General features: G+C 46.1%; 1 protein-coding gene across 3 annotated transcripts; it reads right to left on the bottom strand.

The window, feature by feature from the left end:
* Positions 1-959: 959 nt before the first annotated feature.
* On the bottom strand, positions 960-16,091 carry PYGO1 (pygopus family PHD finger 1). Of its 3 annotated transcripts, XR_013390665.1 has the most exons (4): positions 14,492-15,149; positions 12,327-12,412; positions 9,803-11,094; positions 960-1,126 (listed from the first exon to the last, which is right to left on the bottom strand). XR_013390665.1 is itself a non-coding variant. In XM_028706421.2 (3 exons), exons 1-3 carry the CDS (start codon positions 15,280-15,282, stop codon positions 9,979-9,981), a joined length of 1,254 nt encoding a protein of 417 aa, XP_028562254.2. In that variant the 5' UTR covers positions 15,283-16,091; the 3' UTR covers positions 960-9,978. The 3 variants fall into 3 exon arrangements, 2 of the variants coding, with proteins under 2 accessions (XP_028562254.2, XP_077775114.1); XM_028706421.2 differs by lacking the exon at positions 14,492-15,149 and adding an exon at positions 15,231-16,091 and having other exon boundaries at positions 960-11,094; XM_077918988.1 differs by having other exon boundaries at positions 960-11,094.
* Between the last annotated feature and the right edge of the window lie 382 nt (positions 16,092-16,473).

Below are 16,473 nucleotides of genomic sequence, written 5' to 3'. Positions count from 1 at the left end.
ACAAAAACAAAACTCCCAGAACTAAAGTAGTTAAAAATGTTTTTGCAGAAACCTTCAGGGTTGCTACTTTCCCCCCTGACAACGCTCCTGAATGTTTTATTGCTAATAGGCCATATCCACACTTGGAAACACTTCCCCAGCTGAATGAGTCCAAATGTATGAATGAACAATACTAACGTATTGCCCTTGATTGACATTAATCATCATTCCATCTTGTGCCCTGTTGTCAATAATCCAGCAGCTGCTCATTTGGTTATTTGTTTTAGCTTCATTATTGTACTAATGCTATTTTTCCTTATATGGGTAAATCTTCCATCTCAATAAAAATGTTTTAAAAATGATCATGAATGCTACATCCACAGCCATAGTGACCACCTGCAGGCTTTTTAACCCTTGTAAGTTGCCCATTGAACTTTAGCTATATGGCAGCTCATGCCTTCCATTAAGACACAGAGAGCAGCCCAGGGCAAGGATGACTGCAGTTCCCATATCCAGCTGGACTCAACAGGCATTTCTGTATTTTAATCCCAGTGTTGATCGACCAGCAGTAACAGCCAACTCAAGGCCAACTCAACTTGTGACCTGGACCCTAAAGGCTTCCTCAGAAGTAACTCTCAATGTATGATGGGGCTTTCATTCAGGTTAATGTGCACAGGATTGCAGCCTTTGCTAGCAATGAAGATGGGTCAAGGCACTCTGGCAGAGATGTTGCTGCCTACAGGGTAAGCACAGTTCATACAGCTGCCACTCCAGCAAGCACCCACTACAGTCAGGTAAACATCAAATCTAGCAGTTTGTGAATTAAACAGGATCAAATCTTTTCTTCCTGATTCTTCAGATTCACAACAATGATCAATTAAGATGTGACAAAAGGTGGCATTACTGGGGGTATTGCAATGACTTCCTAATACAAGCAAGTATGTGATGCAGTGCTTCATGCACAAACAGAACACCTTCCATTCTCCTTTGTTACTTTGACAAGACTTTATTAACATTCATTTTACAAGCACTTAATTCTGTCCGTCTTCAACTTTGTGAAAAGTGAATTGAAATATTAACAATTCCAGCAGTGAATTAAAATTCTGATATGGTGCCCTCACATTTTTCTTTTTTTATGATGAACATCCTGAAGAAAAAACAAACATAGGATTGTCATTTTGGTAATGCAATCAAATGGGCACCCATTTCTCGGTATCGCACATTGAAACATTTAACCATTTAGATCGGACACAAATTCTGTGTGTGCCTTAAGGCATTTACACTGGTTGATGCACTTGCTATCATCTACTAGAACTCAGCTTGTAATGTAAGACCAGCTAACTATCCAGAGACATAAACATGGTTCCTATACGTCATAGAGTAGCTTAACACACACCATGATATGAAATCATTTGCATTACATAGTAATTAAATTTCTTACTAAAGCAGCCTTCCCCAACCTGGTACCCTCCAGACGTTCAACTGAACTACAACTCACATCAGCCAGCATGACCAGGCTTGAGGGATGATGGTGGGAACTGGAGTCCAGAAACATCTCAAGGGTCCCCGTTGTTGGGGAAGGCTGAACTAAAGGAATAATAATGGACAAAGTCTGGGCGTTTGTTTCCAATTTGAATTACATACATCAACTTTGCCGCACACCACAGTTCTACTGCACGTGTTATTTCAGACATGCTCTAATTTTGTTTTCATTTAAAGTTGTTGCAAAAATAAATGTCACCAATGTGGAACACATTTGAGATTGTATAAAAGTACTGAACTGATATCCCAAAAACAGGTATATGTAAGCAGTACATAAGGAAAGACTAGTTTTAATATGAAACTGTCATTAAGTCACATACAACATAAAAAACACATGATCAAACTACGTATAAAATGCCACACGTACTTTTACTAGCAAGCAAGGCTATTATTTATATATAAAGAGAGGGGTACATATATTTTAAACATGATGTGGTAGTGTTACTATTAGATTGAAATGACATGGGAAATTGTCAAAGTTCAAGACTACTGTTTTTTTAAAAAATAAAAAATATCAAGGCAAACACATTTATGAAATTATTTCCCCTTATAATTGAAAAATGTGAGAAATAATCCCACAAGTAATTACAGTATTTTATTGCAGGGCTTTAAGATAATTAGCTGCATTGCTAAATGCAGTCTCATACACCCTAACCTAAGAGCTTGTGGGAGAGACTGAGTGCTTAGGACAAATTTCGGCCTCAGAGGAAAGCAGATCAAGTGATGGTTGTGGGCCTGCTGGCTTGGAGCCAGACCTCCCTGTGCAACCCAAGCTGCCAGATGCTAGGTGTGTCTACTCTCGGCCATGTGGTGACAACAATTAGTAGGCAGAATCCGTTTCTGTGTGAACCACACCTTACTGGATCTGGGCAACAGAATCCTAGCACTTGGAAGACAGATTAACCCACAGCACTCAAAGCCATCATTAGTCACAGGCAGAGAATAGGAGTCAAGAAGAGGGAGAGTTGTCTACATAGATGCCTGCAAAACAGTCAGCCTGAGAGAGGCAGGAATGCTGGCACCTGGAGAGTTGGAATCCATTGCCATCTTAAGATATAGTTGTCAAATTAGATATTTTAAAAGATAATTTAAAGGGTTCTTCAACTGACGTAAATGTAGTACGAAGAAGGATAGATCGGTAAAGCATGAGACTCATAATCTCCGGGGTGTGGATTTGAGCCCCACGTTGGGCAAAAGATTCCTGCATGGCAGGGGGTTGGACTAGATGACCCTCAGGGTCCCTTCCAACTCCACGATTCTATGATTCTAAAGAGCAAAATGACCACAGGGATAGGAAATCTATCTCCAGAAGGGTTAGAGAGCTTAATCTATTTCACTTTGAAGAAAAGAGATGAAGAGGTGAGCCAGCTTATATATTCCTTTTGCATTATGCAATAGGTAAAGGTACCCCTGCCCGTACGGGCCAGTCTTGACAGACTCTAGGGTTGTGCGCCCCTCTCACTCAAGAGGCCGGGGGCCAGCGCTGTCCGGAGACACTTCCGGGTCACGTGGCCAGCGTGACAAAGCTGCATCTGGCGAGCCAGAGCCGCACACGGAAACGCCGTTTACCTTCCTGCTAGTAAGCGGTCCCTATTTATCTACTTGCACCCGGAAGTGCTTTCGAACTGCTAGGTTGGCAGGTGCTGGGACCGAACAACGGGAGCGCACCCCGCCGCGGGGATTCGAACCGCCGACCTTTCGATCGGCAAGCCCTAGGCGCTGAGGCTTTTACCCACAGCGCCACCCACGTCCCTGCATTATGCAATACCTCTAGGCAAATATGTCAACCGATGCTATGGAAATGTGTGTGTCAGAGAAAGCACTAAGAAATATGGAACTTCTCTCTGTGGAATTAAGAGCATAAGAAGAATGGGATGCTGGTTCAAACCGGTGACCCACCTAGGTCAGCATCTTGTTCTCAGTGGCCAACCAGATGCCAGTGTTTGATGCTTGCTGCTGTGGTATTCGAGTGACCAACTTGCACGCAACTTAAGGATAAATCAACACTCCACAAGAGGTGGGCTTCTTGGCTCTTGAACCCACTGGTCTCTCTTTATAACCCAGGGGCGGCTGACCTATGGCACTACAGATGTTATTGGCACCTCAGCAGCCTCAAGCAGCATTATGATTATGGGAGTTGGAGTCCAACAACATCTGAAGGGCCACAGGCTAGTCACCCCTACTTTAACCCAACTTAGACATTTATAAATTTAGGACAGCTGATATTTAAGTATAAAATGTGCAACAGATATACAGGATAATCTTTTCTGACTTTGCTTTGGAAGCAGAGTCCAACCCAGGGTTGCATTCCCTGCAATGGCACCCTGAAGGCTGTTTCTTTCCTTCTGGCTCCATTCATGTGCTTTGACAAAATATATCTGCAGTGCACCTGTCTTCTGCCTAAGTGAACACATTGTGGTTGACCCTCCAAAGGCAAAGCTGGTGGGAGACAGCTGAACCAGATGGCCTACGCAGAAGGGACCTTTCTGATAAGACACTTCTCATCTGTCTTCTACTTAAGCACCTTCAAACCTTTTTCTCTAGCTACTGTTGCCAGTATTATCCCCATTTTGCTGACCAGTAAAGTGTTCCTCCAATGCCTAAAGGGGCCAACTCACCAGGGCACTGCTGGCATACAACCAGCTTTTCTTTATTTCAAGAGAGGCTGCAGAGGCACAGATCCAACACAAAACTGAACCCCCAGTCTGCAGCACTGGAATTCTACCCCAGTGGAATCTGACCCCATCAGCTTATGGGTTGCCAAGTTGCTCATTTGCCAGAGATTTCAGAGAGGTTTTAGAAGCTTTGGCTAATTAAAACACAGGAATTGGGAGAAGGGAGAGACATAGGAGAGTGTGCTAGCCTCTACCCAAAATTCTAGATGAAGAAAACCTCAAAATCAGTACCTAGAACGAATTGTGCTGCACAAGCCTTCACATATTTACTAATTTCCATACCCAGCCCACTGTTTAGGCCTGGATTTGTCTTTTGCCACAGTTGGGTACTATCACTCCAAATTGTTTGACACATGCTGGAAAAGAATGATTCAGTTGCTTCTCAAAGTACCACTGCACCTTGCACACTGGAAGTCTGCCTTGCAGAGATAGCCAGTTGCTGCTTTTCTCCAGAACCACGAAGCCTAGCAACTTGCTTTTTTACACAGAAACAAGAAGCCACGTCTCCAGGATTCCATGGCAGCCAAATGTTGGAGCAGATGTTATATATGTGCTCCTCTCTGGCTAAGCTGCATTTCTGCTGATTTCTAGATAAAATGAGATGCTCTGTTTTTTCCTGATACTGCAGAATGATTGCCACCTATTAATAAGTTTTCAGACTTCCTGTTAGAAGCCTCCTGCTGTTGACTGCACCTGAGTTAAAAATTGACTGTACAAACATGTTGCTGAGGTGACGGCACCTAAATCTAATTGTGGCATTTGCTGCCATAAGATGTAGTGATGGACACTATGTTGGACAGCTTTAAAAAGGCAAATTCCTGGAGGAGAATAAGATTACCAATGGCTGACATTTGGGACATTTATAACTTTTATTCTAGGAGAAGGTTGTGATGACCAATAAGTTCTGATGATCTTGTTGTGCTCAGGTCCTGCTCACGGGTTTCCCAGAAGAGGCACCTGGTTGGCCATTGTAAGAAGAGGATGCTGGACTGGATTGGCCTCCTTTGGTCTGACCCAGCTGCAGGGCTCTTCTCACGTTCCCTACTGGTGCATAACGTTCACTGCCTGAGTTGCGCACCCTCATTACCTTATGGCAAGGCTGCCCCTTCCAGCACACATGTGCAAAGCTGCCTAAAGAGCGATGGAGGCACTCCAGGGCTCTAGTTTTACGATGTCACTGATTTACTCTTGGTTTGGGGTGATAAAAGCATGCTGGGCGAAAGCCACAAACGCAAACAACATTTTCAAGAGAAAGGCTCACAAAACGTGTTTCTTTACATTCTCATTCCACAACACCGAATACAACAGAAAGTTCGTATTGGGTGTGTGAGCACAGCACCTTGAAACAGCTCTAGAAGGGCTGCAAGACATCACATTGAGAGAAATGTGTTGTCCACAAAGGCTAGCCACCAGGCTACTCCTGGTTCCTGGCATGGCTACTTTCACCCAAGAGTCAAAAAATGAACCACAACTCATCATGGGGAAACAAACCCAGAGGTCGCAGAATAAGGCACATTGTTGACAAAGGAGATTCAAGTCTAGTTGTGGTCCCAGCTAAACCTTGAGGTCTCCTGCTCTGATTCTAGAGTTAAAGGCCATCATTGAGACCACAGCTATTGCAAGCACCTCAAACGCAGAAGTATCTCAAGTGCCCCAAATTTTCTTTACACATTTTTCTAACTGGCAGGGCACATTCCAAAGAAAGAAGAGAAAACCAGCCCTCCTCAAAACAGTCACATGGGCATTATGCACAAGAATGCACCTCTTTCACTCAAACTGGAACTTCCCAAGGGTCTCTGCAGTACAAACAATAAAATGATGAGACATGCAAGAGAGCCCAGGTGCTCCTCTATGGCAATTACCAAGAGAATGCTCTTGAGAATGCAGCAGCAGCAGCAGCAATGGTAGTAGGTTACACTTATTTTGCTATTTTGCTGGAACCCTCCGCAAAAGAGAGAAAGTCCAAGCCCCTCTGACATCTCAACTTTGCCTTACGAAAGGGAAGACCATTCTTTGGTGGAGAGTCCATGAAGAGGAATCTGGTTGGATAATTCAAAATCCCTACAAATGAGAGTGCAGAGTTGGCATTCAAACTCCCACAAGCTCTCACATGAGCTCATTTATATCACAGCTTGCTCTGGAATAAAACTCCCTTTCCTTATTTCAAAATCTCATTAACAGGCCAGGCTAATGACAGCCCACTAGGCCTCTCAGCCCCAGCAGGGAAAGGCCTCATGAGGTCACAAAGAGGAGACTAGACTGAGGCACACACTGCCTCCTGGGGGTTATATGATCTCCAGAACCCAGGGCTGAAGAGGGAGGGAAGCTGTGCGGTTTACAGCCAATATCACAAATGGATGTTTTGCTAGACAAGCACAGAGAATTCCTGAATTTTCTAAAGAGAACCCTCTTGTGTGTGGTCTCTTCCTTTGCCTCCTCTGGGAGGGAACTCTGTAACAAATGAGACAATCCTTTTTCTTTCCTTTTGCCTGTAAGGAGACTCTCTCTTTCCACTATGCCTCCAAGCTGACCAGATGCACATGCTTTCAGCCATGTTAGTTAAGACTACCAACTTTCATTTTACTGTAACTTAGAAGTATTTTCTGCACACTAAAAGGTAAAGGTAAAGGGACCCCTGACAGTTAAGTCCAGTTGCGAACGACTCTGGGGTTGCGGCGCTCATCTCGCTTTCCAGGCCGAGGGAGCCAGCATTTGTCCACTCCACAGTCAGTATTGTGGTTGCTGCAGCCGTTCTTGGATTTAAGCTTCAGTTAAACTAAGTATAGGCAAACTCGGCCCTTCAGATGTTTTGGGACTATAATAATAAATAATTAAAAAATTATTTATATCCCGCCCTCCCCAGCCGAAGCCGGGCTCAGAGCGGCTAACAACAGTAAAATGATACAACATTCTAAAATAATTTCATTATAAAATCAATTCAAATCAGATTAATGGCAACCATTGGGCTGGAGTTCTGTGAGGATTGCCAAAGGAGGGGGTCAGGCTGTACCCTGGCCAAAGGTTCACTTTACAGGCCCTGCGGAAAGATGTCAAGCCCCGCAGGGCCCTAGTCTCTTGTGATAGAGCGTTCCACCAGATCGGAGCCACAGCCGAAAAAGCCCTGGCTCTGGTTGAGGCCATCCTAACCTCTCTGTGGCCCGGGACCTCCAATGTTTTTGTTTGAAGACCATAAGGTCCTCTGTGGGACACACCAGGAGAGGCGGTCCCGTAGGTACGAGGGTCCTAGGCCGTATAGGGCTTTAAAGGTTAAAACCAGCACCTTAAACCTGATCCTGTACTCCACCGGGAGCCAGTGCAGCTGGTATAGCACCGGGTGAATGTGATCCTGCAGCGAGGAACCTTAAGGAGTCTAGCCGTGGCATTCTGCACCCGCTGGAGTTTCTGGGTCAGTCTCAAGGGCAGCCCCACGTAGAGCGAGTTACAATAATCCAGTCTGGAGGTGACAGTCGCGTGGATCACAGTGGCTAGGTCATTCCTAGCTAACAGGACCAGTGGTCAGTGATGATGGGAGTTGTCCCAAAACATCTGGAGGGCCGATTTTGCCTATGCCTGGTTTAAACATAGAAGTGTGGGTTGGGTACATCCCACAGAGGACTGACTCTTCTCTAGATGGGCTACAAGGTTAAATTCATCTAATTCAAACATCAAAGGCCTTGGGGAATTATAATTCAAACAAGGCATGCCAACAGAGCATGTACAGTTCTGCCCGCAGATATCCTTTGTGGGCCCCTCAGGCTGCCTATGTGGAGTGTCTCCACCCCCATCATTCAGCCCAGACACTGAGGTCCAGCTCCGAGGGCCTTCTGGCGGTTCCCTCACTGCAAGAAGCCAAGTTACAGGGAACCAGGCGGAGGGCCTTCTCGGTAGTGGTGCCCACCCTGTGGAATGCCCTCCCATGAGATGTCAAGGAAATAATCTATCTGACTTTTAGAAGACATCTGGAAGCAACCTTGTTTAGGGAAGTTTTTTAACGTTTGATCTTTTATTGTGTTTTTAATATTCTGTTGGGAGGCGCTCAGAATGGCTGGGGAAACCCAGACAGATGGGTGGGGTACAAATATATTATTATTATTATTATTATTATTATTATTATTATTATTATTGAAAAAAATGAGGCTAAAACGTAGTAGAATTTCCACCAACCATCCATAGCTGCAACAGCTGCTCATTCCTCCAGCATTATTCAGAAATTCATGTGCTCTGTAAACCTCACTTCAGAGGAGATCAGTGAAGCCGCAATGTGCTGGAAGAGCTAAGGTCTTCTCCAGACAGGCTTTAGATATTAAAGAGTTGGGAAACCTGGGCTATTGTTTGTGCCCTGCACTCTGGTCTCTGCACCTGATCTACTGTATCAAATCCCCAAAGGCAGTTACACTGGGGCGAGTAGAGAAAAATGCTAGGCGTTACCTTCCCTTCCCCGGAGGGAGACATTATACCCTCCAAAGACAAGCAGTTTTCAAGAACACAGCCAGAAGCAAAACAAAAACAGCAGCAGAGCTGAGAAGCTCAACTGAAAGCAGCAGAGGAAGGAGCAAGCGATGGCAGTGGACATCTGAGTGAGCAGCCAGGGTCCCAGGGCAGACCCTGAACTGTATGGGAAAGCAAGCACTGCAAAGAGCAGCTGAGCGGACACAAAAACACACTACAGCAAAAGTTTCAAAGCCAAATGTGCAAGCTAGCTGTGATTGAGGGCAGGAAGAAAGGGAGACACAGAGGCTGCCTATGTGCAACAGTAAATTCTGTACAGCAGGCACCAGAGTAAGTCCATGTGGAACCAAATGCACATTCCCAAGCCAAAGAAAAGTTAGCATGCTTAATAAGTCAAGTCCTTCTGAAGACAGTGGGACATGAACAATTTACCATACTAGCAAATTTATCTGGATTACATTCATCACACAAAAAGGTCTAAAGAGCCCAGAACTCTAATCTAGCACCACAATGGAGTTCCAAGACAGCCGACACTGGGATGGCAGCATCACACTTCATGGTCTTGCAATGCCATTGCGGAGGACATGATGGGTCTTGGAAAGGGTGAGTGTGTATTAATATCACAGACATACAAACCTCAATCCCTTTTTGAAAAAAGGGAAGAAAAAAAACATTCAGGCCTGCTGAGCTTTTATGCACTTAGTCTTATTGATGCTCACTTGGCCAATGAAAACTACAAGAGTTCTTGCTGAGTAAATGTGTTTGGAAACAGGCTGCTAAAGACCATTAAAGAGATGCCCACTGAGTAAGTCTTCAGAATTCACTAAAAATGGACCTGTTCCTTATCTTCAAAGCTCACCAATATGTTCTGAAAGAGCAAGCTAAATCAAAATGTGAAAAGGGGGTTAATATGACTTGAGGTTTTCAGCTACTTATACAAATAGTTTGACATTCCTGGTGGTCATTTTAAAATAAATATTGCTTGATCCTTCTCCCTGTGTCATGCCCTCAACCTTCAGAACTTAAGAAAGGCTCCCAAACAGAGGACAGAATTAACTCCCATGTACTCAAAAGATAAATCAGTATATGCTTCCTCCAACACTGCCAAGTGGAATAGCCCTGGGCAAAGTGACCCACAAAGGCAGATGTTTACATACCCCCAAACTTTCCATGTGAGTAAAGCCATATTGGCACTTAATCGTCAGTTGAGCATTTGCTAGAAGTTCTCCTGGTAAAATCTTAATGCACTTGGACAGAAAGTGAAGACCAACTGCTCAAAAGAAAGCAAACAAAGCCCACCCATGACTGATAAAAGGAAACACCAGGGTGGGCATCACGCATCAGCATTCAACACTAGTGGCCCAGCTGTTTCTCTGGTGCGCATCAGCTGAACATCCTTGTCCGCCATGCAGGTGTCACAGCCCCACACTGCCGATGCTTCTGCAGTGAGCAGTCCGTAGGCAGATTCCGTCATGCCTGTGCAGATCCGATGAAACCATTTTTGACAAGAAGCTTCACACAGGATGGCATCCTGGTCATCGTTCACTTCGTGGGTACAAATCCCACAAGGATAGACTGGCTCAGAGGCGGCGTGACCATGCTGACCAGGGTGTAGGGGCATTTTGCTGCCCTTCTCAGAGCTGCCTCCTTCAGCTGGACCTCGGCTGGGGAGCCGGGGCTTGTTCTGAGCCCCATTCGCATGATTGCTGTTCAGATTTTCAACATTTTTAGAAGGGATGCTCTCCTGGTTTGCGGGGTTATTTCGATTCACAGTCTTTATATCTGTGTTTCCTGAGTTCGCAGTGTCCTCTGGGCCGTGCAGATGATGTTGTGGCGGGGGGTGGTTGTGCTTATTTGCACCTTGCTTTTGCAAAGGCTTTGCCTGGTTGTAATTGTTTGGCGAGGGAAAGAAAGAATGGTTTGACTCCATCTGGGAATTGTTGAAATGGGGGTTGCCGCCAGGTCCAAAGTGCAATGGCATGTCATGGGGTGACATCTGTGTCGTGTTCTGTGAAGGAATGTGACCAAAATTCTCACCAGGGTTTGGCCTGAAGTGTTGGCCGGACATGCCAACATTCTGATTCATGTTACTGTTATAGGATGGCTGGTTTCCAAAAGACACATTTTCATGTGGCCCAAAGTTAATTGGTTGAGGCCGGTTGTAGACCATTCCCACTGGGTTCTGGGGAAACGGGTGTGGCTGGTTTCTAAGTGGGTAAGTAGCACCGTATGGTGAGGACATCCTGGGAAGCATCTGCGGTGGCATCCTGAACGTGTTGTAGCCTCCAAAGCCAGGGTAGCTGGGATTGGCAAAATATGGGTTCCCCAACGGCAACGGCTTGTAAGAAAGATTGTTGTAGTTGTCATCAAATGGATTTGCAGCTACAAGGTGATCAGAGCTGGGATTTGGTGGAGGCGCATATTCAGATGGTGGAGGAAAGGATGACCCCTGGAAATGTTAAATCAGAAATCAAGATTACTTGGAATCCCAACAGAAGAGAAGGCCAAACCTGAGGATCCCCTCATCTCATGAAATGAAACATCCGTATCTATTACAAAGGTGGGCTGCTGGCCTCAGAATCCATTTAGGATTCCTCCACTGAAAAGCATTAGTCTTTCCATTCTTCATAGTATGCCCACTCCTGCAGCTGCTGCCTGCACAAACTCCCTGTCAAGAGGACCATAGCACTCACACACAAGGCCAGTCACATATTGGACATCACCTCAAACCACCTTTTGGTCCCTTGGTTCAACTTGCAGCCAATACATTTTTGCAAGTTGACTAGGTGTTAAATACAATTATCACAACTAGAGAGAGATCTGTTAGACTGTAATGTTAAAGTGATGTCTAAAATGTATAATGATACACTGGGCAATAGATATTGGTCATAACATAGAAATGGAAGCATGGGAACAATTGTGGAATACGGACATAAAATTTACAGCAGGCTATGGTATAAGAGAAAATTATATGAAAGTGTTATATAGATGGTATTTAACACTTAGCTGACTTGCAAAAATGTATAAATCAAAAGTGAATTAAGTGTTGGAAATGTAAAGAGAAAGAAGGTACATTTTTTCACATTTGGTGATCTTGTAATAAGGTTAAAGCTTACTGGGGAAGCTTTTTTCTTGGGAGTTTTAGGATCAGAACTACCTACACAGTATAAAAATTTATTTATGTATGCAACTACAGCTGCAAAAATGTTATTTACTCCAAAATGGGAAGAAGATGTCCTGATGAAAGAAGAATGGATTCTGAAACTAATGGACTATGTAGAAATAGTGAAGCTTATCAAGACACTAAACTTTTTATAAAGGAATGGAAATGGTTTGTTGAATATTTACAAATAAACTGCAAACAGATTAAGACATTGGCAGGATTATTGTAAAAACCTGCAGTTTCAAAAATATATATGAAAACAGATGATTAAAAGAATAAGTTAATATCATTTGGAGTATGCAGAGGATGTGAAAATAAATATAAGGAACCACAGATAGAGGGGGAAGGAAGTCGAGGTTAGAAATGTTAGAATTATTGTTGAATTCTTGTTGTAATGTATATAAATGAAAATTATATTTTAAAATTTTTTTAAAGAAAAGAGATAGGAATTCCCACAGGGGAAGAGTCAGGCCAGTTTAGATTTTCCAGCCAAAGGGAGGAGGCACAAGGCAGCTTACCTGAACATTCGACTTGCGCTTTTTCTTATCTGGACTGCCAAGCTGCACACCTGGGCCTCCTAACCCATCCAATCCACCGTCACCACCTATAAGATTTCAAAAGTATATTGTTCTGTAGTTAACTTTATGACAAAATAATGGATTGTGCACGCAAGTCGAGCTGTTCAATATGTGTCTATGTAACATGCATTTACTTAGCATTGCTGTCCAGAGAAATGGCAGTACAGAGAATTTCTGCAATCAGACTAAGATGCAGTACTTCACATAATTTAAGATATGTTACTAGTAACCAGTCTTTTCTTTCACAGGTGAACATCAACTGTATCTTCTCCTATTGATTGAAACATACCTCTCTCACTTATATGAGTGCTGTGTTCTGTTCTGGGTAGATTCTAGCCAACTACATGCCTTCAGAATTAAATGCCATTGCTTGGTTAAGCTACTGGGAGGATGTACAAAAATACAGCAATACCTTGGTTTACAACCATAATCTGTTCTGGAGGTCCGGTTGTAAACCCAAACAGGTTGTAACCCAAGGTGCGCTTTCGCCAATGGGGCCTACAAAAAAAAAATGGGTTGTAATCCAAAAAAACAGACACACACTTCAGGGTTTGACGTGGTTGTAATCCAAAATGGTTGCAAAACAAGGTACCACTCTATGTGAATATGTAGCACAGTGAGAAATTGGAAACAGACAAGAGTTGGAGCTTTGCAATTAAGACACAGCTCTCTAAGGTGAAGGAAACACTCCAAAAATGACTGTTCTCTTTGGTACTCTGAGAATCCTGTGGCCCCAAGTTAAATTAAGGCTTCAGCAAGTGATGACAATTAGTGATCTCAATTAGTGATGACAATTCGTGAACAGGGAGCTTTAAGACCCACAATAAAGCTCAAACAACTAAGTTCTAAAAGCCCATCTAAGTTCCAAAAGCTCAGCTTTTGGACACAACCAACACAGAGAAAAGGAAAAGTGGAACACAGTGTGGTTTTTTGCTTAGCCACATACATATTTCTATTTGGAGGGACACTTAATGGCAGGAAAATGTTAATGAGCTAGTTTAGCCATCTGCTTGAAGGCTCACTGAAAGCTCAGGCCTATTGCACTAAAGGCTTCACACTGCCTGTGCTTGTCTGGCCATCAGTTTAAATCTACAAGATTGTAGCAAAGGATTTTTTTTCTTATCAGAGGCATCCTTCATAATTAACGCAATTGATGATCCTTGCAGCAACAGCTCCGACTTTCTCTGTCAAGCAGTTCAACACATACCAAACTTCCACTTCTGTGATAACCATGTTTAGGACTGTAAGCTTGCTGTACCCTCCGCCAGGAGGACACATTCAAAAGCTTTCCTTTGTTACAGCACTTTGTGCAGAAGGTGGGGAAGTGTTGCATCCTGAGAAACCAGGTATAACCTAAAAATAGTAACTTGGTCTTATCTGATGTGGACAGCTGTGACAGGCAGCCAGAGCATGGCTGGTGGAATCACAGGGGCATCCTATCTCTCTCAGCATCCGGACCCTATGCTTACTTGCCCACAGATGCACCAAAGTGGATGAAGAGCCTCCGTTTTCTCCGCTGTTTAGAAGACAGACGGCAACTAACACAGCCCAGTGTTAAATTTGTACAAAAGCAGCATTCATTAGCTGAAGAAGGTGCAGCCCATCAACGGTGTCTCCGAAAAATCTTACACATCACTTGGGAAGACAGGCAAACTAATATCAGTGTACTGGATGAAGCAAAGATCACCAGTGTTGAAGCAACGATTCTTCAACATCAACTTCGTTGGACTAGTCATGTTGTGCGGGTGCCTGATTATCGTCTTCCAAAGCAACTACTCTATTCCAAACTTTAAAATGGAAAGTGTAATGCTGGTGGTCAATAAAAGAGGTTTAAAGACTGTCTCAAGGCAAATCTAAAAAATGTAGTATAAACTGGGAGCGCTCCAGCTGGAGAACAGCCTTTACCAAAGGTGTCATGGACTTTGAAGACACTCAAACTCAGAACGCAAGGGAGAAACGTGCTAAGATTGGCAAATCCACACCATGATCAACTCCCACCAGGGAACCAATGTCCCCACTGTGGAAGGACGTGTGAGTCCAGAATTGGCCTCCACAGTCACTTACAGACTCATTGTTAAAACCGTGTTTATAGAAGACAATCTTACTCAGCTGCAAGTGATCGCCAAAGAAAAGAAGGAGGAACAAGACTGGAATGCAACTGAGACAAGTCATTCCCTTTTCATTCCAAAAATTCAGCATAGTAGGAGCCTTAAGATGTTTTGCCTTTAGCAAGGCAGTTTGAAGCTTTGCAAAAAAAACACCCCACACCAGTCCCTGCTGCCCGTGTGCCGAGCTCCTGACCCTTCTCCATTCAAGGTGCCTCAGGAATGCTCCCGGGCTTGCTGGACGGTTGTCGGAATCGGACCGCGTGCCGATCTGTGTTCTCCCTCTCTCTCAGCGCCCTTCCCTGGAAGATGATCCTGGAGGCCTACGAGGGTCTGAATGGGTGCATCTCGCAAGAAGGACGGGGCCCTTTCTCAGTCACACGGCAAACAATCAGCCCCGAACCAGCAGCCTCAGGGCCCCGCCGCCCCCCGCCACGTCCTCCCCCTGCCGCCCAGGCACCAGCCCGGCAGAGGCGTCCGAGGAGACCCTCCGAGAACCCTGGTGAGGGAAGGCCCCCCTCTTCCCGCAGAAGCCACGGCGGGGCCGAGGCGCCCCTTCGGGGGCTCGAGAGCCGGGAGGCGGCCGGAGAGGGGCTCGCCAAGGGCCCGGGAGGCTTCCCTGGCCCGGCCCGGCCGGAGGGAAGAGAGGCCGCCCCGCTCTCCCGCCGGCGGCCAGGCGAGGCGAGGCGAGGGCGCCGCCACCTCCGGGCCGGGGCCTCGCGCGGCCGCTCCTTCCCACCTCGGGGCCTCTTGAGCGCCGCGGCGGGGTCCTTCTCGTGTTCCGCGGACATCACCGGCGAAGCATCGCTCCAGGCCCCGCCAGGCAGCAGCAGCAGGAGCGGAGGCGGCGGCGGCGGCGGCGGCGAGAGGGCCCGGCGTGGGGCGGCAGCGGGGAGCGGGAGCCGCAGCAGCCGCCGCCGCCCTTGCGTGGAGACCCCCGGCGGGGGAGAAGGGAGGGAGCTGGGCCGGGCAGCTCCGCCCGCGGCCTGGCTGGGCCCGGAGGGGCCGCCGCGACGCCCTCCGCAGGAAGGAGGCAGAGGCGGCCGCGCTACCGGCCCATCCCGGGACTCCACGTGTCGCCCAGAGGCGTGTGCACGCCGCCCGCTGCTGCTGCTGCTCCTTCGGCTCTGGAGGAGGCAGGTTTCCCCGCCCGGGGATTCGAGCAGCGGCTTCTTGCAAGCTCCTCGGGGCAGGGGCTCGGCCCCTGGCGCTCTGCGGGAATCGCTGGAGGAGGAACGGAGGGCTCGGCCCCAGGACTTGGCACCGGAGGAAACGTGTCCGAAGGGCCGAGGTGTGCGACTACCGGCCCCAGCCTCAAATCCTGCCCAGCTGCTGCCCGCCCTTGTCTTCCAGGAGAGCCTGAGCTCCGTGGGGGGCGCCCGCTTCCTCTGTCCCTCCCGAGAATGCTGCTCAAGTCACTTGCTAGTTCCAAGAAGTTGGAAACACTTTGTTAAAAAAGGAACGTGCACATCTCCCAGAACTACAAAGGTTTTATGTCCCTGAACACCAAAATAAGATTTGGGCGTGTTCTATAATTAATTGTCACTTTAGCAGCGCTGGGAGACAAGCGTAAAGTAGAGGCACGTGGGCTGACTGGAGATGCAGTAGTTGAGCCAGACTGAATAGATCTCCATGATCCCGGGACTCAACTCGCTTGAGTTCAGTGAGAATTTCCTTCATTCAAATTGGCCATGCTTGTGAAACACTCATAAATGTGTGATAACATTGCAGTATTGTACACAAACCTTAAAAAAAGGAAGGAACTGCCACCACAAAATATGCTTTGGACCACCACAAATCTTATGCCCACCCATTCAGGGGTGTGACTTCTGCAGGCTGACATGGGATCCCACCTGTTCCAGAGCGTCATCTGGGTCTATGGCATAGAGAGGGGCATCTGTACATGCCAACAATAGCTGAAATACATACATACGTATATAAAAAAGCAACCAGGTCCCACCCCAAATTATTCTTTGGGCCAT

This window comes from Podarcis muralis, chromosome 14 (assembly GCF_964188315.1).
Source record: "Podarcis muralis chromosome 14, rPodMur119.hap1.1, whole genome shotgun sequence".
Lineage (NCBI taxonomy): Eukaryota > Metazoa > Chordata > Lepidosauria > Squamata > Lacertidae > Podarcis > Podarcis muralis.
Note: the sequence above shows the minus strand (reverse complement) of the source record. Positions and strands in the feature narration are given on the sequence as shown.

Bases quoted from the DNA above. Each gene is read 5' to 3' on its own strand.
- PYGO1 (XM_077918988.1), bottom strand. From the start codon at position 14,585: ATGCTGAATTTTTGGAATGAAAAGGGAATGACTTGTCTCAGTTGCATT. The intron at 12,413-14,491 runs GTAAGATTGTCT...GAAATCTTATAG, and splicing joins TGGCGATCACTTGCAGCTGA to GTGGTGACGGTGGATTGGAT. The intron at 11,095-12,326 runs GTAAGCTGCCTT...TAACATTTCCAG, and splicing joins AGCGCAAGTCGAATGTTCAG to GGGTCATCCTTTCCTCCACC.